We start from the raw sequence: 23,259 nt of genomic DNA, 5'->3' as shown, positions 1-23,259 counted from the left end.
CTGCTGTTCTTGCTACTGCTGCTTCTGCCGCTGCCACTGTACCTGCTGCCACTGCTGCCACTGCTGCTTACCCTGTGCTGCATGTGCGGAGGCTGCGGCGCAGAGTGCGGCGCGTCGGGCTCGGGTTGCTGGGACTCTGGTCGGTCCGACGGAAGCGGCTGTAGAGACGGCGGAAGCCCAACCACTCCGAACTTGCGGAGAGCGACAGCAGGCCCAGCGCCGCTTGGCGCATGGGGCTCCGAGTTGCCTCCACCGCCACCGCCGCCTCCAGCCGCCTGCCTGCTCTCCCCTGCAGCCCAACAGCGGGGACAGACGCAATCAATCGACGTCATCCGATTGGCCTTCCAACCACACGATCCCACTCACCGAGTCTTTCATCAACAACGGCTCTACTCAAGTGAACATAACGTCCACCACTCTACTGACAGTGCATGGCCAGTCCATTGAACGCTATTGCTCGTGGTATGAACCTCACGTATGTCTACATTGTATGTATGTGGGACTTCTTTCGCACCGTGCGTAGCCGACCGTGCTAATCGGAGGTGCGGGGGAAGGACACCAGACTCTGCGTAAGACAAAGAGAAATGCGGCGTCTATCGCTAACACCGCTGCTATTCACACGTCCGCCGTGGCCTCGTAGAGGCGACTGACGTCATTCTTATCCCGCCACCATATGACGCCTCTCTTGTGCGCCGCGTCTTGCTAATTCTAAGATGTATACCACGTGGTATGCATGGTCACACGATAATCGTGTCGTCTGTTTTGCAGAATATCGCTGTGTCGTGACTATTTTTGCTCGTTACATTTTTTGGAGTATATTAATTGGAGTCAAAATATTTACGAAATAACAAAGACAATTGTTAGCATGGTGGTGGTAATATGACATCGTTTTTATGTCGTTCATATAAACACATTCCTGCGGAGGGAGCTGGTAGGAACGTTGGGTTGCTCGGTCAATGGCCAGGGTCAACAGCGGCGTGGTGTATTCCGCAAATATGGCCGGTTGTGAGGGCGGGCACAAGCCGGCGTGAGTAGGTTAAACATTGAGTTTTATAAGGGCACCACAGGGTGACCAGCCCCTCCCACCCAGCCCCACCCTCCCCACCCAGCCCCTCCCCACCCTCCCCACCCAGCCCCTCCCCACCCAGCCCCTCCCCACCTTCCCCTCTCCACCCAGCCCCACCCCTCCCATTTTTTGATGCACGACGGACGGACACAACAATCCCCTGTGGGCTGGTGTAACCAGGAGGTTCCTACCAGTAATATTTAACTATGTTGTGTGCAAATGTCAAGTTTTACAGATACAAGGCTTATGCGGAGTGAACTGGAGTTGAGGGTGTTGAGAATTGATGTGAACAGGAGCGGGCAGCCAGAAGCACGGATGGCTGGAGGAAAGCAGGTCCAGACAACGGGGGCAGCAGAGAAGAATGAGCGACCTGCCACTGAGCAAAACTTGCCTGGGGACTTCGACAGAAAGCCTCGCCTTGCTGGATCACAGAGGCGAATTAAAACACAATAACAAGGCAATAACATTGCGAAACACAATTGCAGGGTTATTCTACTTCTTCTTTCGTACGGTTGATGTAGATGCAGAGCAACGACTATAATTTCACATTCAGGTTGTCAAGCCCAGATAACTGCGTCAGGAGCGGCGGAGTGTATCGCCGTGATATCTCCTTCGTATTTGTGGATCGGGGCATTGCGTCGTTACACGTTGTACGGTCTTGTCCTGGATGACCGTAGTTGCACGCTACCGGACAGTTTTTAATTTTTCCATTTGTGCAGTGTTATTGAAAACCGATATTGCGAATCACGGCGTTAAAGTCATCGTATCGCTGCAACCCTCGTGACATCGTAGCCCCCCCCTCACCGCCGGCAGGAAAACTCGTGCGGACGGGAGGCTTCGGGGGAAGGCCGGAGTGCGGCCTGGGCACGGGGCCAGGCCGGGGTTGCACCGCGGGGTTCCCCGACTCCGAGGCCCCCGGCGCGTCCACCGAGGAGGGCCTGGCCGGCAAGAGCGGGGAGCGGCTGCTGGGAGGACGTGCGGAGCTCCCCGCGGAGTCCCTCGCGCCGTGCTCCTCTCTCGCTGCACAGTTACGATGGAGACAGAGGTGCAGGGGTTTCAGAGAAAACGGTCACAATTCAGTAACTCTGGCCACATAACCCTAGTGTACAACACTCACTCGTGTCACTCAAAATGTACACGACTCACAACCATCTTAAATCCTAACATGTAACGCTCACCTAGATAATTCACGGTAACAAACTCTGGCCCAAACCCCATCACTGTTCCCCTTGAGGAGGCCGAGTTCCACCCCAGCACCGGCCTGGAGAAGTCGCAGCGGTATCGGGGCCGTGCAATCGAGGAAGCTGGGCCCCGCGCCGTGGACTCACCGTTGGCCTGGGCGATGCGGGCGCCGGGCTTGGGGAGCACCGGAGGGGGCTGCCGGCCGCCCCCCGAGCTCCTGGCCGAGGGGGGGTTCCGCTGGCCGGCCCCGGGGTCGTGGGCTCGTGGTGGCAGCAGGGGGGAGGGGCGACCTTGCGGCGGCGGCGGCCCCTGCACCTGGGCGCCGTCATCTGCCGTGGTGCCGGCACGCAAGAAAGAGTGAGCGTTGTTGGGAGCGTAGTTGGGAGCGTTGTTGGGAGCGTTGTTGGGAGCGTAGTTGGGAGCGTTGTTGGGAGCGTTGTTGGGAGCGTTGTTGGGAGCGTTGTTGGGAGCGTAGTTGGGAGCGTAGTTGGGAGCGTTGTTGGGAGCGTTGTTGGGAGCGTTGTTGGGAGCGTAGTTGGGAGCGTTGTTGGGAGCGTTGTTGGGAGCGTTGTTGGGAGCGTTGTTGGGAGCGTTGTTGGGAGCGTTGTTGGGAGCGTAGTTGGGAGCGTTGTTGGGAGCGTTGTTGGGAGCGTTGTTGGGAGCGTTGTTGGGAGCGTTTCGCGATCGCGGACTTGACAGATGACGGATGAGCAATGACCTCCGACGAGTAAAGGTGCAGCGATGCAATTTATTTTGCTCTCGCCACTGCTGGTGCACGGGCCACCGCAGGCAAGCACTCTAGACCAGTGTTCTTCATTGCAAGGCCCTGCAGGCCACTGACGGCCCCCTGGTGGTCTTTAGTGCAGCCCCCTACAATACACGAATGTTAAAACACCCCCCCCCCCCCCTTATCATGCTGCCAAACCCCAATGGTTTAAAATGTGTGGCGGCCCTCACACTGATATCTTATCGCCAAACGGTGGGCCCCCTCTGAAAATGAATGTACAACACTGCCCTCGAGGGTGTATCCGGCCTGCGCTTCCACGCGGGCCAGGCATCTTAAAAGTGGGAGTTCCACATTTTAACCCACCGCTCGTGACCTGCTGATTCAGTACTGGTGGTGGACCCAATTATAGCTGGGTGGGCAGAAATGTCAGTACCGTGTGAATTGTGCAGCGTGACTCTTTGACATTCACGGTATGTTGCGTTGCAAATGAGTTATGCTGCCGTGTTGACGCCAAATTCTTAATATCACTCTGCGTTTGACATTTTCATCAGCTAATCGATAACAGCCTGCGGTGTCGTATGAAAATAACCAATAAGGTCACGCTATACAAGTGCCGTTAAATGGCATCCTATCTCGTCAGATCCAGGCAAGAGGATTCAAGAGACACTTGCCCAATGAGAAATCAAATTCAATCTAACCGGCGACATCTGGGTTGCAATTCCAGCCTGCTAACAATTACACGTCGGCGGCTCCCCACCTCTCCCTCTGGCTCACGGGAAGAAACAAATAATGCCAAGCCGGTGGCCACTTAACTCAAGGCCCGCCAATGTGCGTGCATTTCCCGAGGGCTCGCAGCTCCAACTCGAGCCGGGGACACTTTTTGAGCCAAGCCCAATTTTCCCGTGTCGGTCAACGGCGCCGGGTAATAATGATCTGCAACGCGAGGACACTTCACTGCGTGCGTGCGGAATGCCCTAATAACCGAGGGTTCACAACCTTCGTACGCTCCCACCCGGCATCGCCAAACAAACAGCCGTGCGCTGTAATGAATCTGGCGACTGACACTCGCACTGTAACACGCGGAGCACGCAAAGCCAATGAATATGCCAACAACAGTGATGAACATCGAAACCGGTCCCGGGCCTCCACCTACGTCAACTCAGCCTTAAATAAAACGTCGCCACCGGGGAGACAAAGGCGGCCGGCACGGTGCAAGCCACACCACCCCTCGTGCGTCGCGCGTTCATTTTTGTGGGTTATCCCAGCTCTTCCAAGACGTCGGGGCCAGCATGAAAGAGTAGGCCAAAACACCCCGCAAAGGAGGACCCTCTCGGGAGCCCCTGGGTGCGAGCGTACCGATGTTGGTTTGATGGTTGCTGCTGCCGCTGGGGACCCTGGGCAATGTGGAATGCTGGTAAGTGGGGGCGCCGAAGGTGGAGCCGATGGTGCTGGAAGCTTTATGCGGTGGCGCCCGGCTCTGCGTGACCGCGTCGTCGCTCGTGTCCCGCCGCTCGGCTCGAGACGGTGGCGTCGTCGTCGTCGTCGTCGTCGTCGAACTCGGCTGCAATCGGGAGTCTGGGCCTAGAGAACGATCGACCACGCACGGTGACAGCCGTCAGGCGCTGCACGAACGGGCCGGGCGGGGCCTTTATGCCACGACGGCCACAAGGTGAACCAACAGTCCACCAGTCACCATCATCATCATCAATCATTTAATATTCATACGGTGCCTCCCATGGAAGACGGCATTGCAGAACTACTTCTGAGGGCCCTTCGATTACATTTTATCCACCCCAGGTGGTACTGCTCCTTCTCACATGCCCTGCTGTACATGGGAAACAGGAGCTGGAAATAGCTTAAATTATCTGAAAACCAGATTAAATTAGATGTTTTATTCTTGCGCAATGCAGACATTGGTAACGGGGCTAAGACCTTCAACTCGCGAACCCGGATTAGTCACAGGCACCCGACAACTGGGTTCGAACCCACGATCTCAAGAGGTTGCCAGCTCTGTGCTAGTCATCACCATTATCGCTTTCATACCGCGCCTCCCATGCAGTACATAGAGATGCTCTGCGGCAGGGAACCCCCAGTGGCAGCTGCCCCTGCGAGGAACAAGGTGAATGCATCACCGGCCCACCAGTCGGCATTAGTCTGCCAGTAGGGGGCGATGTTGCTACGTGGCTTCCCAATCAAATCATTGGCACGTAAAATTTAGACTTAAAACTTTCGTGACTGCAGGAATTCATATTCTTGATTATTTTGGTAAAGTCACGTAGGGAGATAAAAAAGAAAAAAAATTATAATAATTTTTTTTTTATACAATTTTTATTTTCTTTTATTGTTAATACGTGACTTTACCGAAAGAACCAAGAATACATTTGCACGTAGTTTATTAAATTTGGACCATGATGGCATTTAAAATACCATATGCGAGTTCATCTCACGAGTGTCCTGTATAATATACTTTTGGATTACTAGCTAGATACCCATTGTACATAGTTCTCGCTGTTTATTAGTTATGTTTATCATTAAGCACTTTTAAAATAAATCAACAAACTTACTTTTTTAAACCTGCTTTTAATTAGGATTTTCTTAAGGTGTTATTTTTATTATGTCTTTGCTAGAAATTTGTAACAACGTGATTTTATTTTGCCTACAAATTCACTTTTATTGTTCATGCCTGTAAAGCACTATATATTGCATTTTTTTTGCACGAATAGTGCTATAGAAATACATTTTGATTGATTGATGTTTATACATTTTCCCCGCTCTTGTTCTATGCAGTAGTCCCTCTAAACCCTCCCCATGTAACACACTTGGCGTTTTAGCCGGGTCGTCATTGCAAATGAGCTTCTAAGCTTAATGGGACCCGTACCCAAAATAAACTGACTAAACGGGATCTTTAACGTCCACTGTGAAGCGGGTTTCATGGTTACCACATCCCCAGTATTGACCAGGGCGGCCGTTGGGGCCTGGAACCGCAATCCCCTCTGCAATGTGCGGCAAACGCGCTCGCCGCTGAGGGCTGTGGTCGTGCTGCCGCTGGGCTCAAGGTAAAGTGCGACCCTCCTAACCCTGGAACCCCCCCCCCCCCACTCCGCACCTCCTCCGTGGACTGCCTGATCCTCGGAACCCGAATCCGACGGGTGTGCCGGGGTAGAGAATCCGTCGCCGACTCTCAGCTCTTCCTCCGAGGAGAGCTCCGAAGCCACGTGGCCGTTCCCCAAGGGAGCCTCCTCCCTGATCGACGCCCTCTCCAGGACTGCACCGACGCGCAAAAAGGGGGCAGACGCGGGTTCACGTCGTGGACGCACGTCGCGCGTATGCAGGCAAAGTTGATCTTCCTCTGGATTGAGTCTCCAAATATCGGGCAACGCTTTGATAAATGCGTTTGGTTTTCACGAGAGCGAGTCCGTCAAAGCGAGACAACTTTCTACTAAAAATCATTTGTACTGGATCATCTTTATAGCGTAGCCACCCTTTACCGTTGGACAGATAGATAATGCAGAGATACTTTCAAACTTAGTTGGCAAGATATGACCAACGCTGCTGGTACCTCCTACTTCATGAAAGTGTTTCGTAGTCACTGCAAGGGCTCGTGAATGACACTGCAAACCAAGGCTCACCACTTTCAGGCACGTCTCTCAGCAGCCCTTTCCTTATCAACTCCTCTCGACTGAGCCTCATGGAGATCTTTCGCTCCAACACTGCACACACACACACACAAACATCAGCACCATTGTCAACAACAACAACAACGACAGCAGTGATGATTGACAGCTATCCTGTCCCAGTGCGCTGGCCAGATGGGAAAACTGGGTGTTCTCAGAAAGTCCCGGACAGGAAATTGAGAATTCCCCGACACGCCCAGGACAAACATTCAATCGGAAAACCAGAAAACGTGAAAGGGTGGAAGGAGACCAGGTGAGATTCCTCATGTGGACTTGTGAAGATGCCAGCAGTAGTGAGTGGAGAAAGCTTCATGGAATAAATGCTCAACACGTGGCTTGACTTGGCAATCTACGCTTGGGATCACGCTGTGGCTTGGAAACAAACCTGTGTGCTAAATTATAACCAGGCCACTGATACACAAGCCACTTTTATAAGGGAGACCCACACGGGCACCGCATGCACATCAGGACGAGGAACCTGTTCACCTGGGTTCCAGGGTAAACACAACCACTGATGGATCTTATCTTGTCGACGCATGCCTCAGCCGTGTATCCCAGGTTGTCCGAGCCAAGTTTGAGGCTTCCTTGATAATTAATCAAATAGACTTTAAGGCAGTATTCTTCATTGCAGGGCCCGCGGGCCACTGGGGGCCCCTGACGGCCTTTAGTGCGGCCCCCGACAATACACAACACCCCCATCCTCGTGCTGCTGTCAAACCCCAATGGTTTCATAATGTGTGGTGCCCCTCACGCTGATGATGTCCTATCGGCGAAAGTGGCTCCCCTCTGAAAACGTGTGAAGAGCACCGCTTTAAGGTGATGTTCGCTCCAACGTGGATGTCGCCCAGAACCATGCCTTGCCGCGGAAACAGTGCCCGTGGACGCACTCACCTTCGGAAGTTTGCTGGAACTTGGGGCTCGGCTTCTTCTTGCGCCACGTCCACGGCTTGAGGAATTTGCCGAGCGACGACAGCTTGCTCTTGCGCTTGAGCGTCGGCGTGCTGGAGTCCGACGCCACGGACTCGGAGCGGCCGGGCACCATTTGCGGCACATCCTCGCCTGCGGGGGCACACGCGCGTGGTCACGCCAGCACACAGGCGCACCGGCGGTCTCGGCACTCTCTCACGCGTGGGCGACGTCGAACGCAAGCCGCCTCTACGGCGGTGCCGAGGCCGAACAGCGAGGCGCTGAGCGGGCAGTGGAAGCGGCTGGATCTTCTCGGCGTTCGGCGAAGGGCAAAACCCCGCACTGCACATCGCTTGGCGCAATCAGTCACACACCTCCTGGGTCAAGTGGCTACGGGCCATTCAGTGATACACGTACGTCTGAACTATCAACGACAACATTTTTTTTTTTATCAGGTAAAGCCCACTGACCGATTAGCTCTTTTTTTTTTAGGTGACCTGGTCACGAATAATAGCTCATCGCAGTGGCTGATATCATCACACGTGGGAATTCATAGGAGCCCAAACAATCTGAACACGTGTTTCTCAATGCGGAAATAAAAACCGTAGGACCTGGAGAAAATCCACGCGACCACCACGGGGAGAACATGCGAACTCCAAATATACAGGCATCGTCAGGGTCGGGATTAAACCCTAGAACCTCGTACGTACCAGGCGAGGGAGATAACATCTTGCCACCGAATCCGAAAACGGACTCACCCCTGCCTACGTCTCCCCTCTCATCTCACTCTCCTCTCCGCCATGCTCTCTCCTACCTCTCCTCTTTCGTTTCACTCTTCTCCACTCTATGCACTTTCCGCTCCAGCCACCAAGGCTTTCTGTCCAAGCCCCCCAGACAACCTTCGCTTGGTGGGAAGTTGCTCATTCTCCTTAGCTGCCCCCACAGTCGATAACCCCCTTCCCCCCCCAGCAATCCGCGCTGTCATCTCCCTGCCCCGGTTCAAGCCCAGGTTCGTTCCTTTACTCCTCTGCGTACGACCGGCTTATTTTCTACAAAGGAAACGCGCCCACTGTTTCTGTACAGTGCCTTGAGATGCGGTTGCATTTAGACGCCACACTGTGTTGTAGAGTGTCCTCTGCGTGTACACGAGCTTGCAGAGCACATTTGGCCCATTGTGAGCAATCGCAGCAACCGCACATGAGTGGGTTTGGAGGACGACGCAACTTGGGAACTAATCATTTACACTTCGCAAATTTCACCACGCGTGTGGACTTACGGTGCCCTGTGACACCATCGCCCGGAATGTGCCTGATATTGTCAGCTCTCAGAAGCTAACCAGGGACGAGCCTAGCGAGCGCTCGGATGGGCGACCGTCACACACGACGAGTGGCGGACCAGAGGGCAGTGCAGAAAAAAAAACGCGTTGTTGTCCCGTACTTTTACGTTTCCACCAACGCGCGCTAACCGGCGTGCGGAGGCTCTCATCCAGCAGTGGACTGACAAAAGCGCCGCACGCGCGCACACGCACGTAATCTGTGTGTACGCCACCCGAAAAACTTGTGATGTTTACGGTGTATTGACGTCACCGGCAAAAGCGCTCTGCCTGCAGGACACTGCGTCTCCACCGTTTGTTGATGCCGATCATACATCGCTCCGCATGTTTACCCCGGAAAGCCTGTGTCTCGTGACTTCTTTTTCAAGCGGGTCCAGCCAAGTTTTTTTTTAGTAGGTTTCCGTGGCGCATTGTGGCACTTTCTCAATATGCCCCGCCTCGCTTTTTCGTTTTCTGCTACATTATTTACATCGTCTGAATGTGCCGCTTGTGTTTATACGCTCGCCCCGGAACAGTCACACGGATGCTACAAGTTCCACACATTTATCATCGGTATAAATCACCACGCTGCACCGAGCCACGGCTGGAGTGACAAAATGGAAATCTCCGGGCTGCGGAGGTTTTAATCGGGAACAGGGGGCCGGGGGCTGGGGCCGGGTGACGCCAAAGATTACGCGTCGGCACTCGGCCGAAGGCCTGGCAACAACAACCGTGGGGGCCCGCGCAACACAAAGGTCTATTGTGCTGCCGCGGTTCCGACTGCCCTGCCACTGTATCGCGCACGCGAGTGTTTCACGGGCAAATCAACCCGTGGAATTTATAAACGCGCTCGCCGGGGCCTGGTCAGGACGCCGGCCCACTCCTACGCCCCGGTGCCAACCGCGGCCCCCCGCGCCACCCACGCACGACCCACGGCGACACAACGCCGCCGTCTCTCTCCCCCTCTCTCTCGAGCGCGCCGTGCGCAGACACCGCCCGGCCATCTCTCCACCCCGACGGCGGCGGTGATGGACGGCAGCGTGGTGCGACGCATCAACACAATCCCACCAGCCAAGAGGTGGGAACACGCCCGAGAAAATGTAATTTTCTTTTTTGCGCAACAAAGTTGAGGCAACGAGTCCCTCGCGAGCGCTTGCGCTTGTTAAAATTCACGTCGAGTCCATCACAAACGCGGCACTGAGACTGCGCACCCCGGGGTGCCGGCCTTGGTTTGGCGCTCATTAATTTGACATCGCGGCATTTAGAATCCACACCGATATTCCACATACACGACCTATACCAGCACAGCCACCTGCATGGTATGCTTCCCCGCGAGACTCACTGTGGTCTACTCTTAACCACTCCCCGTGTCACGCTCTGTCAAATTTCAGAGGAAGTAATTTTTTGTGTCGACATATCTCCAAGCCCCACATGCCTAACGTTCCTGGGCACGCACCGTTTAACTCGCGCCATGCAAACCTCCCCGCACCGCTCTGAAAACATCATCAGGAAAAACTACCCCGTCAGAAACCACCACACGGGAACGGGTTTGGTTAGGGGGGGGGATAGATTCTAGGATGACAAGGCCCGTTCCCATAACACCACAGCCTCCACTCCCTGACATTCCACCTTGCTTAAAAATAGACGCCCCCACAACAAACCCTGCCTCTCCGATGCATTTTCAGGTTGTACCGCGTCTTGTTCGGCATGAGATCCGATAATTCGCTCCACTTACCGGGAGCTTATTTGGGAACTGAAATTTAACTATAAAAACTATAAATATTTTTTTACCAGGTAAGGCCCACTGAACTATTTCGCTCTTTTTCAGAAGCAACTTGGAGACAAATAATAGCTCAACGAAGCGGCTTATCACCATGTGGAAATTTATAGCAGTCAAATACTCCAAATGCAATTTTCTAAATGTGCAGCGAAAAACCGGAGCAAAAAAATCCACGCGACCATGGGGAGAGAGACACGCAAACTCCAAATATGCAGGCGCCCGGGTCGGGATCGAACCCACGACCTCCGATATACCAGGCGAGGTAGTTAACATCTCGCCACCGTGGAGCAATGAGCAGTTCACTCTATCGTTCACCGATACCACGCTGCCAACTGCCTCCGGTGTTGCCGATTGGGAGACGAGAGGAAAGCCACTGGGTTTTTGCCAGGGCCCATCACAAGTGGGGATGATGGCCGATGGACGAGACTGCTGAAAGAATGGCAGCTAAAGGACTGGCGATGATGAGATCAGATAGACAGCGGCACTGCAGGACCGCGAGGGATCTCGACGGCTTGGGGAGGCCTTCATCCAGCAGTGGATAGATCACAGCGAATGATGATGACAACGATGACGAGGAGGAGGGGGGGGGGAGGTAAGAACTAGGCGCAGCCGCACATAGGCAGCCATTGTGCTGTTGCCGTGTCCCCCTTCCGTTCCCAAATGAAATTAGTTTCCACTTTCCTGAAGCCACCCAGTTAGGCTACGCACAAAGTGGTCCCGGGTGCCAACTGCCGCTGGCACATTTCCCGGGCGCATGAAAGCAATTAACGGCAATGAAATCGCACCACAAACACCGCGTGACACATCTATTCGAGCATGCAGCGCCGCATGCGTTGCGCTAAGCCCCTTACAAGTGGGGCAGATCCACAGGCTATGCAACCTCACTATTTCAAAATCATCCGAATACCACACATCGGTGGGGGGGGGGGTGTCATTGTGAAGGTAATTATAAAAAGGTAAAGGTGCAGCGGTTGGAATTGCCTGCTGACGCCACCGCTGGCGGAAGGCCCTCCCCCGATAGAGTTAAATACCCGCGGAAGATTTTTATTTTCTACCAGGTAGGGCCCACCGAGCTATATGGCTCTTTTTCCAGAAGCGACCTGGCCACAAGTGGAAGCTCAACCGAGTGCAAATTTATAGCAGCGAAATATTCGAAACTCGTGTTGGTTATAAATGTGGAGGGAAAAACCAGAGGACCCGTAGAAAAATCCACGCGACCAGGGTCGGGGTCGAACCCACGACCCTCCTGCATACCAGGCGAGGTATTTAACATCTCCCAGCCCCCGTGGCGCCCGACTCATCCGTTCCGGCCAGTTGCCTTGGAAGAGGTGGGGAGCAGCGACACGTCACCCCGTCAAACACAACCTGCGCGAGAGACTAGCCGCGGTGAACGCATCTACACTGCAGGGTGGACACAGGCGGCTCGCGGGGAGGGGGGGCGGATTTAAGAAACCTGTGCCATTGTGTCAACCACCGTGCCGGGAGATGGGAGTCGAACAGCTGCCCTCTGAATCGCAAATCCAGTGTGCGCACCGTGACAGGACATACGACTTATGGAACCGTACTCTTTGGTTCTTTCGGTAAAGTCGCGTGGGTATAAAATAAAATAGATCACGACGTTTCGGGCGCAACACAAGCGTCCGTCATCCGGTGGGAAAGCGTGGTCTGCTGCTGAGGCAGACTGTTTTAAAAGGTTTGAACTGGGTGTAGCCCAAGGGTCATAAAGAAGTGGCCGGGGCTAGTGATGTTAATGTGAGAACTAAGCATGTAACTGTAAGATAGAAGGAGAGCGGCCTCCTAGACGAGGGCAAGGAAGTGGCTATGTTCATGTGAGGGATTAGCATGATGTTCATGTGAGGGATTAGCATGATGTTCATGTGAGGGATTAGCATGATGTTCATGTGAGGGATTAGCATGATGTTCATGTGAGGGATTAGCATGGAACCAGTGGACGGTTCCAGGCATGCACAGGACTGAATGCAACCCACGATTATATACGTTAATTTATTTTGTAAAACGTTCTGATCATTTAAGGATTCGGCTGTTACTCAATAGCCACTATTCAGTCACTGTTCATAAGCCAATAAAAAAACTGGTCGTCAAAACACATTTAAGAAAATAATTATTCTAATCAGGCTCCATGGTGTAGTGCAGTCTCGAACTCTTATTATCCACTCTATCTCTTAGGCCTCTCTATGTATGTGCTACGAAGGGCCATCGTCTGAAACATCACCTATTATTTTCCCTTTAAGGCCGCAGTGTTATTGACGAATGTGTTGAGTGTATTTGCTCATTATTTGTCAATTGTGCACCACTGGCAACGAATGCAAGCAGCATCACCAATTTATTTCGATGGCCCATAGGGTAACCGGTCACTTAAAAAAAAGCGGATTTTCAGCCCGGCTGGACTGAAATGTACGTCCGAAATCTGGGGGAACTCGTTAAAGTGCGTCGATGCAATCACTGCGATAACCCGTTCGGAACGGAAGGGGGGGCAGAGTGATTTTGCCATCGATGCCGGCGCACATGGGCGTAGCTCGCTTTAATTTTCAAAACATGGGATCTGGCGACACGACATGGAGCACATTCTGTCGAGCGCGGTGACACACTCCACCGCCGTGTTTTTTGTCACTTGTTCTTGGCAGGATTAGCCGATGGCATCCGACTCATGCGCTCGCTCAAACGCATTTGTGTCAAGCCGTGAGCTCTGAATATGATCCGACCGTTCGTGGTAAATGTTTAACGCAAGCCCGAGCTGGTCAGCTATTTCGCAGTCAACGTTTAGCCTGACAGCGTAACATTCTTGTGTTTGTGCATCTTCTTGCGGTGCACTTTTACACGCTCGCAACATACCTGCGTAGCGGTTTTTTCAGCACGGCGTTAATCACATGCTTCATCCGTGCCATAACAGCAGCAACAGTTCACCCTGCTCGCGCTCAACTAATGACAATCACGATAAAGAAGCAACCCTACAACTGCTTGTTCACACCACTGCTGGCAGAAGAGTCTCAAACAAGAGGGAGCTTCAGAGAGGTTATTTGGCCTGTTCCTCCCCACTGGCCTGGCAGCTTGGACTAGGTGGAGGCACCCACACTTTAACCCGCCGCACACGACCTGCCCGTGATGTCAACCGCTGCGCAGGGAGAAGGAATCGAACAAGTTAACGCGAGCTAACCGACACGCCGCGCGGGCGTAACGCTGGAAACCCACAGCGAAAGTTTCACTTTACACTCATCCGAGCGCACGGGGGGCAGACCGCTCGCGAAACGTTCCATCGCACCTGGGTCTCAACATCGCGCTGATGGCGGCGACGCCGGGGTTTACTCACAGCTGTGGCTGCTCCCGCACTCCTGCTTGGGGGGAGCCGACTGGCCCATGCTACATGACCCGCGTCTCCAGCCGCTGCACTGTGCCGGCCGGACGCACACGCCTCGCGGTCATCGTAGAGCGGACGGAGGGCCCCTCCCAAAACCGGGCGCCGCCACGGTTAAGCCCATGCCGTCGACGGATTGGCAGGCGACGCGTTTCCCACCCCCGCCAGCGGGCGTGAGCCGCCTCTACGATCGCCTCGGAGCGGCGAGCGGTCGTGGAACGAGTGAGGAACGGGCGGCGCTAGGGACGACTACGACGAGCCGTGCCGAGCGCAGCGTCCTTATCGCACAACTCGCCGAGGCCAGCGCCTAGCTGCCCACATGCCCGGGATTCCAATGTAAATCGCGGCCGCGAAGGTCAAAGGCCATGGATAAATTCCCCGCACGCCTGCACGCACATATGGGGCTGCGCCTGCCGCCGACTGAAAGGGGGAAAGAGGGTTTTTGGAATGGAGGTTGGGTGGAAGAAGAAGCCTGTTATGGGCACCGGGGGGGGGGGGAAGGTTCATGCTTATAACCAATGAACAGAGGGACCCTTTGTGCTGCTAGAAATGGCATTTCATTCACGAATTCCAACAAACTCTCTGACGTCTAGTGGTCCAAAGCCAGCAAAGCAGTACACTTGAGGAGCGCACTTAACTGTTTTCAAAACTGCAGCAGCCAAAGCATTTTTACATCTCCCCAGGGAACTGCGGGACCGCTCGTGGCGCACAGTGTTCAGCCGGGATAAAACCCACTTCAAAACGCCTCGCAGGTACACAAACAGTGGGCGCGCGCGCGGCCTGTGAAAAGGACGCACAATGGGAAGCCCCCGTGGCTTCCGCGGACAACGATGCGAGGCCTCGGGAGCGGAGGGAGGCCCGCGTCCCCGCGCTAAACGAGTCAATAACCGCGGCGAGCGGCTCCGGCTGGGCACGCAAGCACGCACGCCCTGACGTCTAATCCTGGACGCTTAGCGCTCTAATCATTGGATTACCCGTCGGCCTCCCAGCATGAAAAGTGGGCGCAGGCCAAGTTCCACACGGGACCGTTTTGTGCCTCTGTCATGACCGGAGGCCCCAGGGGGCCCGTCTGATGGCCCGCGGAGCAGCGAACAAAGACAGGACGCGGCCAGAAAGGGAGAAAAACAGTTCCAATAAAGCGGCGCTCAGCTGCGCGCAAGATCGGCCCCAGCGCTGGCGTAGCGCGGGCTTCCCCACTAGCGCCGGGGAGGGAACGCCATTGTGTCCCAGATTAAAAAAAAACACAAAATACCTCCGCTCTTTTGCGGAGGGATTTGCTTTTTGCGCAGCGACATGTTCGCGGGAGTAAGTGGAGCGCGCACCGCGTGAATGTAAAGTAGCTCGAGAGACCGGCCCACCGACTGACGGGGAGTGACGGGACAATTCAGGTGACCGAGAGGGCCCACGCACCCGAGGCAAGTGATATACAAGTTGGGCAGAGTTGAAGCGATGGCTCGTTTTGCGCGAGCCTTGACGAGCGGTCTTTGAGGTGGTGCGGGAGGTTGCCGTGGGCTGGGTGCCGCAGGGCGCAATGAGGTCTTGATAAATGGAAGCGCCATGGTTTTACCCAACGACTGTTACCTAAGGTCAGGTTTCACGCGACCTCCACATCACGTGCGGTCGTTACTCTACTGTACAATTGCTTACCCAGCAAACCACATCGAGTCACAAGACTTGTTTTCAGAAGGGCCCTGCCTAGCTTTTCTCGCAGTAGGGGGCGATGTTGCTGTGGCGTAATTCAAATTGCTTAATGTTGCAGGCTCATTTTGCCCGATGCCAGTTACAGTTTAGGTTTTGTTTTTTTATACAAGAGGAAACCGGAAAACCGCAAGGAATCCCATAGAAAACAGGGGAAGAACATACCAACTCCACCCTCTAGTCGGGTATCGATCCCTGGCTCTTCTTGCCGAGGGCACGAGCGTTACCACTGCACCGCCCTGCCACTCTCAAACATCCATTCGTGCGCACTGCATACTGAACACTGGGTGGAGCAGTAGTGCAGTGGTTTGTTCAATGCACTTCGAATCCGGCGACCCAGAGTTCCGTTTCCTGCCACAGGCAACATCATAACCCTCCACCTGCCTGCCACCTTCACCAAAGCGCACTGACCAGCATGGTGAAGTATGGCTTTCACAGCAGTGGAGTTGGGGGGAGGGGGGCAGCAAGGAGCATCTGGTGATTTCACAATCGAATTGAAACGTAAAATAAAATTGTGGTGGTGGTGGAGGCCCATACTTAACGCATTCTCGTCATACCGAGATTTCACATCGCTACCTCGGCAAGTTGGCAAAAACATAGAATTCTTTCCCTTGTGTTTCCAGCACACTTGAAATCACATTTTAGCTGCGCAGATTAAAACCACCGCTAATACGCTATTAATGATAATACTGTACTAGTTGTAGTAGTAATGCCATTTTTTTTATCCACAAAACCTCAGAGTCTCTAAAATAGTTTTAAAGAGGGTCCTCCATTGGAATGTTTGGTCAATTACATTAATGCGCGTTTGGCTTCCCACGTACACGCAGCACTGGCAATGCCTAGCCACATCACGGCCACACGCCTACAACAACTGGCAAGCCCCTGGTGGTCATCCGTCCCAAGTAATAACCAGGCTCGGTTTCTTTTGAAATCCTTTATATTAAGTTCACTTGCTTGCTTGCTTGCGCGCTTAGGACCGTGCAAATCTTTCGGTCGTTTTTTAACCCACTTCCCGTGATCCAATCGAGCTGACATTTTGCACACAGACTCGTTGTGCTTGACAATTTATGTTCGTGAAATTTTTTTTCCAACATTTTCCACTTTTTAGGGAAAAAAAATGTCATATTTAATTTAAAATACCAATGTGATAAAAATGAAACTCTTACTCAAGAAAAACAGAAATGAATAATAAAATAAAACCGATGCCACGCATATAAAGGATTTATAGTGAAAAACTTTGTTTTTACGGGTTAATTTTTTAGCTTCCGAGACCTGATGAGATCCGATGACATTTGATGAAATTAACGCCACCGGCAGGACAGTGCCTCGTTCGTTATTTCCATGCGACACTGCCTGTGGTTATCGATCAGCTGATAAAAATGTCAAACCTGGAGTAATATTAAGAGGATGCCATCAACGCGGCAGCATAAATCCTTTGCAACAAGGCATACCATGAATGTCAAAGAGCTGTGCTGCACAAATCACACGATACAAACACCTTTGTCCACCCAGCAATATAACTGGGTAACCCACCACAGTTTCATCGATTGGCAGGTTCACATACATCGTGGGGTAAAATGTGGGTACAATCACCTCCTGGTCAGCATGGGAGAGTAGGTCAAAGAATACCGCTCTAGAGGATCTCTATAGAGCTCCGCCAGGTGAAATTGCAGGGCTGCACCTTTGCCTTTGACATTACCACCGACACACAAACACCGGAGGGACACGGATTGTGCGGAGGCGCTAGGCGCACGTGTGCTGCGATTGGCGTCGTTCACAGTGGAGGGTTGCATTTATTCTCTTTCAGTCACTTTTTCCGAGCGCAGTAGGCCCAAAGGTAGAAAACGCCAAACGTCCAGCAACAATCTGCACCACCGAGGGCATAATGCACAAGGCACCGGCGCGTCGTTGGGCAGGGCCTGAGACGCTCCACGTTGCGTTTAACGACACGCAAAGGTGCCTTGCTCACATTACAGCAGGAAGGCGTGAACATTTGGCTGCCCCGTCATACAGCAGTGAAACAAGGAAACAACTGCGGACCGACCGTGTCCTCATTAGGACTCATTAGTACAGTACAACCATAAATGTTCACCGCTATTATGAAGGGCCATTGCACAAAATGTCGCCTATTATACATTTTAAACAGCGTCGCAGACGAGCGCGTACAACGTTTGTTAATTGTGCACCACTGCCAACGACGCAGCAGCAGCAGCAGTAGCATCGCCAAATAATTAGTTATATCTGGAGAGGACTTTTCGATTTAAAGCTTTCGTGACTGCAGGGATTCATCTTCTTGGTTCTTTCGGTAAAGTCACGTAGAAGGGAAGTAATAAAATAATAAAAATAAAACATAATAAAAAAATTCTCACGACGTTTCGGCCACAACGCAAGCAGCCGTCCTCAGGTGAAGAACAGGTCTGTCGGCGCACGGCTGCTTGCGTTGTGGCCGAAACGTCGTATTAATTATTTTATTGTTTTATTTTTATTATTTTATTACTTCCCTTCTACGTGACTTTACCGAAAGAACCAAGAAGATGGAGAGGACTTCTCTAAACTATGGGGGACCCTCCTCCCTACCACCGCATCGCACCCCCCCGGGTAACCGCCCCCTGGGGAATCACCCCGAAGGCACCAACAATTCAATCCGGACACTTCTCCCGAACCTGTGGGTTTCACTCATCGGCGAACGGGGAAAACACGCGCGCGTCGGTGTTGAAGTGTGTGCTCACGCGCTCGGGCGCGCTCAATTGTATTCGTCGCAAGGGACCTTACCGACTGACGTGAGGAATGCGACCAGCCAGTCGTCTCGCTGGGGGCATCTGGGGGCTGCTGGCGCGAGAATGCGGCCGAACGCCCCCGGCTGGCGCTGGAATGCGCTGGAATGCGCCCGTCTCAACCCGCACTCCCGCGCCCGCCGGCGCGCGCGCCGCCCCCATCTGTCTTTGGTCACTGCTACGATGACGTTTTTTTAAGGCACGTGAGACGAAAAACGCGTGCCTGTGTTTTGTCTGAAGCAGCACTCGTGAGTTTCGTGCGTAACGAAATGAAGATGGCAGAGCAGAGGCGCCTTTTGCAACAAGTTGTTCCGGGACGCTGTGTAATTTTAATAAAAACAGAGCAGAGTGCAAAAACGGCACGAAAGCAAACATCATGATTATTTTTACGGCTATGCTTGTGTTTACACGCGGAAAGCCTCAGCGAGTCCCGAGACTTTTGTTTCAAGAGGGTCCTGCCATGTTTTTTGCGGTAGGGGGGCGATGTTGCTGCTTTGTGTAATCCTAATTCAGTAATATGCAGGTGTTTTTTTCTTCTGAATTTGCATGTTTGGCCAATACCAATGATAAAGTATGATTATTTTTTTTACCTATGAATTGAAAGCAGAGAAACCTGAGGAAACATTGCATAAGAGGGGAAGAACTGATGTTGCTGGTTTGTGTAATCCCAATTCAGGAATATGCAGGTGTTTTTTTTTCAGAATTTGCATGTTTGGCCAATACCAATGATAAAGTATGATTATTTTTTTTACCTATGAATTGAAAGCAGAGAAACACAGAAGGTGCCCGAGTCTTAACTACAACCAATAAATTATTTTAAAAGCTAAGCTGATGAGCAAGTGCAATCTGTATGAATGAAGGAACTGCCAAATTTAAATGACAATGCAGTGACGACATAATGCACAAGACGAATTTGAAGTATTTTGAGCCAGACTGTGAGAAACGACGGCCTCTGTTTGGAGAGAAATGTCATGGAGCGTGTTGAGGAGGGGAAAGACAGGGAAATTAGTTGGTTTGAAAAGGTGATTACTCAAATAGGCCAGGGTTAGTCTGACCTGGGTCACCAACATGACAAGCGGCAAAGACCGGCAGCTTGATGGAGGGATGGATTTGTAAGAACTGATGCCGGGTTGGTGGAAGTAAAAACAACGCAGCGCATCCGGAAAATTGAGAGAAGTCGGTTAAGGCCGTAACGGAAGCGATTCTTGAAAACCACGTGATAATAAAAAAAATTGTGTTATTATTCCACTTAAAACCACTGATGATTCCCAAGTCCTTGAATGGCTTGGGTAGTGAGTTTCAGTTAAACACAGTCAAGGGCTGGTGGAACAGCACAACTATCCTGATACTGGTACAAAGACGAAAAACAAAGAACCCCCCCAAAAGCCAAACATAGCGTTGGGGCAAGTGCTGTTAGCGAGCAAATATTAACGCCAGCACATCGCACGAAGGGGGTTGGTGTGGTCAGAACCGTGCCACCCGGCCACCTTTGTCTCCCCGGTGCTGATGTTTGCACACCATACAAAGTGCTTAATGAAGGTTGGGTCGAAATAGGAGAGGCCCCGGACCGCTTCAGATATTCGTCGATGCTCTATGAGCGGGAATCGAACTCGGGTCGCCAGGCTCGCAGCGCAATGCGCGAACCACTGTGTCACCGCTCCCCACTGGTGTACTACTGGTACAGCACTCCAAACACGCAACAAATGTACAAGTTTAACGACGTGGGAAGCAGATACAATCATAGTATAGACATGTACAGTTCTAGGAAAGTAGAAACCAATTTACCGATACAAACTGATTCTTCAGCATTGGTTCGTGCAGGAAAAACAATGGATTATTTGCAATTGGTGCATGCCGAATATCATTGTTCTACGTGTGCGTACATACGTACGCTGAACTTCTTTCGCGCCGTACGTAGCCGTGCGGAGGAAGGACAGCAAATCTAAACACAATGTGACCTCTGCAGCCACTTGAGGCAAGACCTTCACAGCAATGGTTAAATAAAAATGTTCCCGGATTATGAAAACAAACTCGTTGCATCACGAGGGAGGGGGAAGCGATTACACGCCAAATGTTTTTGTTACATTTGGGCAGTTACACAAATTAGGCAACCTCGCAGTCAGATTTTAAAATAATACACGTGCGGTGTAATTTTAAAGATAACCATCTTTAACTTCACAAATGTTGCTTATTTACATATTAAGTCGGTGGTATTGACGCGTGCAACAACACCAACAACCGCCATTCGCCACTCAGGGGCGGTGACGTGACCACGGCGCTTGTGCCAGGCTAGGTGCACGTTGATGCGTGCGCACGCACACACACACAACCGAATGGGCCATCGCCACAATCTCAGAGCGCATGAAAAAGTCGATTAATCAGAGCACGTCCGACACCGCGATATTTTATGAACATTTATCCCTTACCCACGAAAGGTGGGCAAATAATTTACAACTGAATTACAGTCCTAATCGGTTGACGCAGTGCAACCAATTAACAAAGATTCCTCGTGATTGTATTCAACGATTACTCACACCTTCAAAGTGTCTGAAATGCACGTCCGAATTCGCAAAACTGCCCATTAAATACAACGGCGGAAACGGCAAATATATATCCTTTAATCCACGAATCATAACAATTCGTAAAAAATATATAGATTTGGAAGTGAACCATTAAGTGCCAAGTGCATATACCACAGTGTACATGGCCACCGTGCCTTGTTCACTGAAAAAGCATGACTTTTAACAAAAACAAGCGCTCAGTTTCCGTTTTATTTGCGGTGCAAGAATTCAGGAAATCGCAAGCAGCTGCTAGATTCGCACACACTGCCCGTCAAAACAGAAATGCCCCCATCCGTGTTCCAGACACGTCCGGCAGGCTCACCGTAACGAGCCGGCGCTCCAGGCCATGGCGCTAGATTGTGACGTGTCTCGCGCTGGGAAAATGCGTTCCACCACGACGCTTTCCAGCTTTTCCATCGAATACAAATTGCCATCGACGACATTTTTTTGTGGTCCATTATTCGCAACTCTTTACAAACGAACACCCCCCCCCCCCCATGTCTTGCCTCACCAAGGCAGGAAACCCCCTACAACAACCGTGAACTGATAGTCGGTAGAGTAATCGATTACTTATCAATCAGATGTCAAGACGAAAGGCCAGTGCCAAAAACGTTGCCTATTGTCATTTTATTTCAAGGCAGTATAAATGACGAATGTGTTGAGTTTTCTTTTTGTTCATTGTCCTTACGCACCACTGCCAATGCTGCAGCATGACCAGATAATCAGATTACAGCCCGGCTCTACTGAAACTTACGGCATTCCCTCATCATTTACCAACTTGCTAACCGCGATTTTGGCTATCCCCGAATGGCATCCGGAACTCTACACGACTACTACATCGAGAGAGAGAAAGTGATGGGATAAAGTGGTGAAAGATTGAGAGAAAACCTCTACTGCGCAGTATCATCATCATTTTCAGGTAAATTCACTTATAAAGTATTATTTAATATAATTTTTTATTTACTTTATGTTCATTATAACCAATGTTTTTGTTTCTGTTATGATAATTGTCATGTATTCAACAGCGTATTTGTTTAAGGTAATTAATTTTTGTTTTAAAGCATAGGTATCATTGTCTGAGAAAAGTGCAATTGACGAGCGTCTCCGCAAAGTACCCCTCGCGAACAACGAGGGGACCCCGCCGCTGCGCGTCCAAAATCGGGGAACCGGTCAAAGTTCGCTTAGCAGCGGAGGAGCGACGCGCAGGGGCGCCGGCCACAGGCAGTGGCCTTGGTTGTTGTTGCTGCTGCTGCTGCCTTGGCACTTGCGGCGGTCGCGAGTGTCAGCGGAGCCGGTGGCCAGCCATGTGCACCGCACGATGGGGGAGGTGGTGGCCGAGCGTAATTTCTCCTGCAGGCTGGCCGTGCGCGCGGTGCGTGTGGGGCTGCTGCTCTGGGTGCGGTTGCCGGCGGCCTCGTAAACTTGTTCCGCGACGGGCGCTTTTCCATCGTTTGCTTGGACGTTTCAAACAACAGCAAATCAACACCACCGCCGCCACCCGCCACAAAAACGCGTGATAAAACACGCAGAAACTTTCGCGGCAAATGCAAAATAGCATCAGAATTTTACGGAAGAAGTGCATTGTGGCCCTCTTGTCGGCAAGGCCACCGTCGCCATACGTGTGAGCAAGTGTAACCGACCGACAGCAGTCGTGATGCCGTGACGGACAGCCGTGGGTCCGGTTTCGTCCTCATTCGGACTCATCAGGACAGTAAAGTCACCAATGCTCACTGTTTTTCAGCACAGATTTTGATTGGCGGCTTTCGCTTGCCAAGTCTTCTAACTGTTGTGGTTTTTTTTTGTTGTTGCTGTTGAGGTTTATGATGCATGCTTACATATGTACGTACATATGTAATGACAGTAGAGCCTACATGTGCTGTGAATGGACTCGTGGCCACGGGAGGTAATGCCAAGGGTGTCAGCTGTGAGTACGAAGGGACCGGTGGCTACGGGAATGATCGAGAAGGGGGCGTGGTCAGGTGACGGCAGAGGATGGTGGAGTCTGCCGGTGGAGCGAGCGTCCAATCAGCGAGAAGGATCGAGAAGGGGGGCGTGGCCTCGTGTCGGTATATAAAAGGGAGACGCGCGGGAGACTCGGGGCTGTTGCAGTGGGGGTCTCCGCCTGTTGTCAAGTGAACGTGTCTGCAATAAAGTGCCATCTCAAGAGAAGTGTGTCAAGCCGTCATTGCACGTAGATAGCGAGATG

General features: G+C 52.1%; 1 protein-coding gene across 2 annotated transcripts in view; it reads right to left on the bottom strand.

Moving 5' to 3' along the window:
* The window catches only part of LOC144732133 (uncharacterized), a 45,413-nt gene that overhangs the window by 9,253 nt on the left and 12,901 nt on the right, over positions 1 to 23,259 (bottom strand). The window contains exons 1-8 of one of the 2 annotated variants that reach the window (XM_078613447.1): positions 13,976 to 14,283; positions 7,541 to 7,708; positions 6,605 to 6,685; positions 6,082 to 6,240; positions 4,332 to 4,556; positions 2,395 to 2,577; positions 1,871 to 2,086; positions 72 to 289 (exon numbers count right to left, since the gene is read on the bottom strand). In XM_078613447.1, the coding sequence (XP_078469573.1) occupies positions 72 to 289; positions 1,871 to 2,086; positions 2,395 to 2,577; positions 4,332 to 4,556; positions 6,082 to 6,240; positions 6,605 to 6,685; positions 7,541 to 7,708; positions 13,976 to 14,024 (1,299 nt within the window). In that variant the 5' untranslated portion in view covers positions 14,025 to 14,283. Of the gene's footprint in view, positions 1 to 71; positions 290 to 1,870; positions 2,087 to 2,394; positions 2,578 to 4,331; positions 4,557 to 6,081; positions 6,241 to 6,604; positions 6,686 to 7,540; positions 7,709 to 13,975; positions 14,284 to 23,259 lie in introns of those variants that run through there. The other variant, XM_078613437.1, reaches the window with a different exon arrangement.

The sequence above is a fragment of the Lampetra planeri genome, chromosome 2 (assembly GCF_965212315.1).
Source record: "Lampetra planeri chromosome 2, kcLamPlan1.2.h2, whole genome shotgun sequence".
In the NCBI taxonomy this organism is placed as follows: domain Eukaryota; kingdom Metazoa; phylum Chordata; class Hyperoartia; order Petromyzontiformes; family Petromyzontidae; genus Lampetra; species Lampetra planeri.
This window is presented reverse-complemented; position numbering and strand designations above follow the sequence as displayed.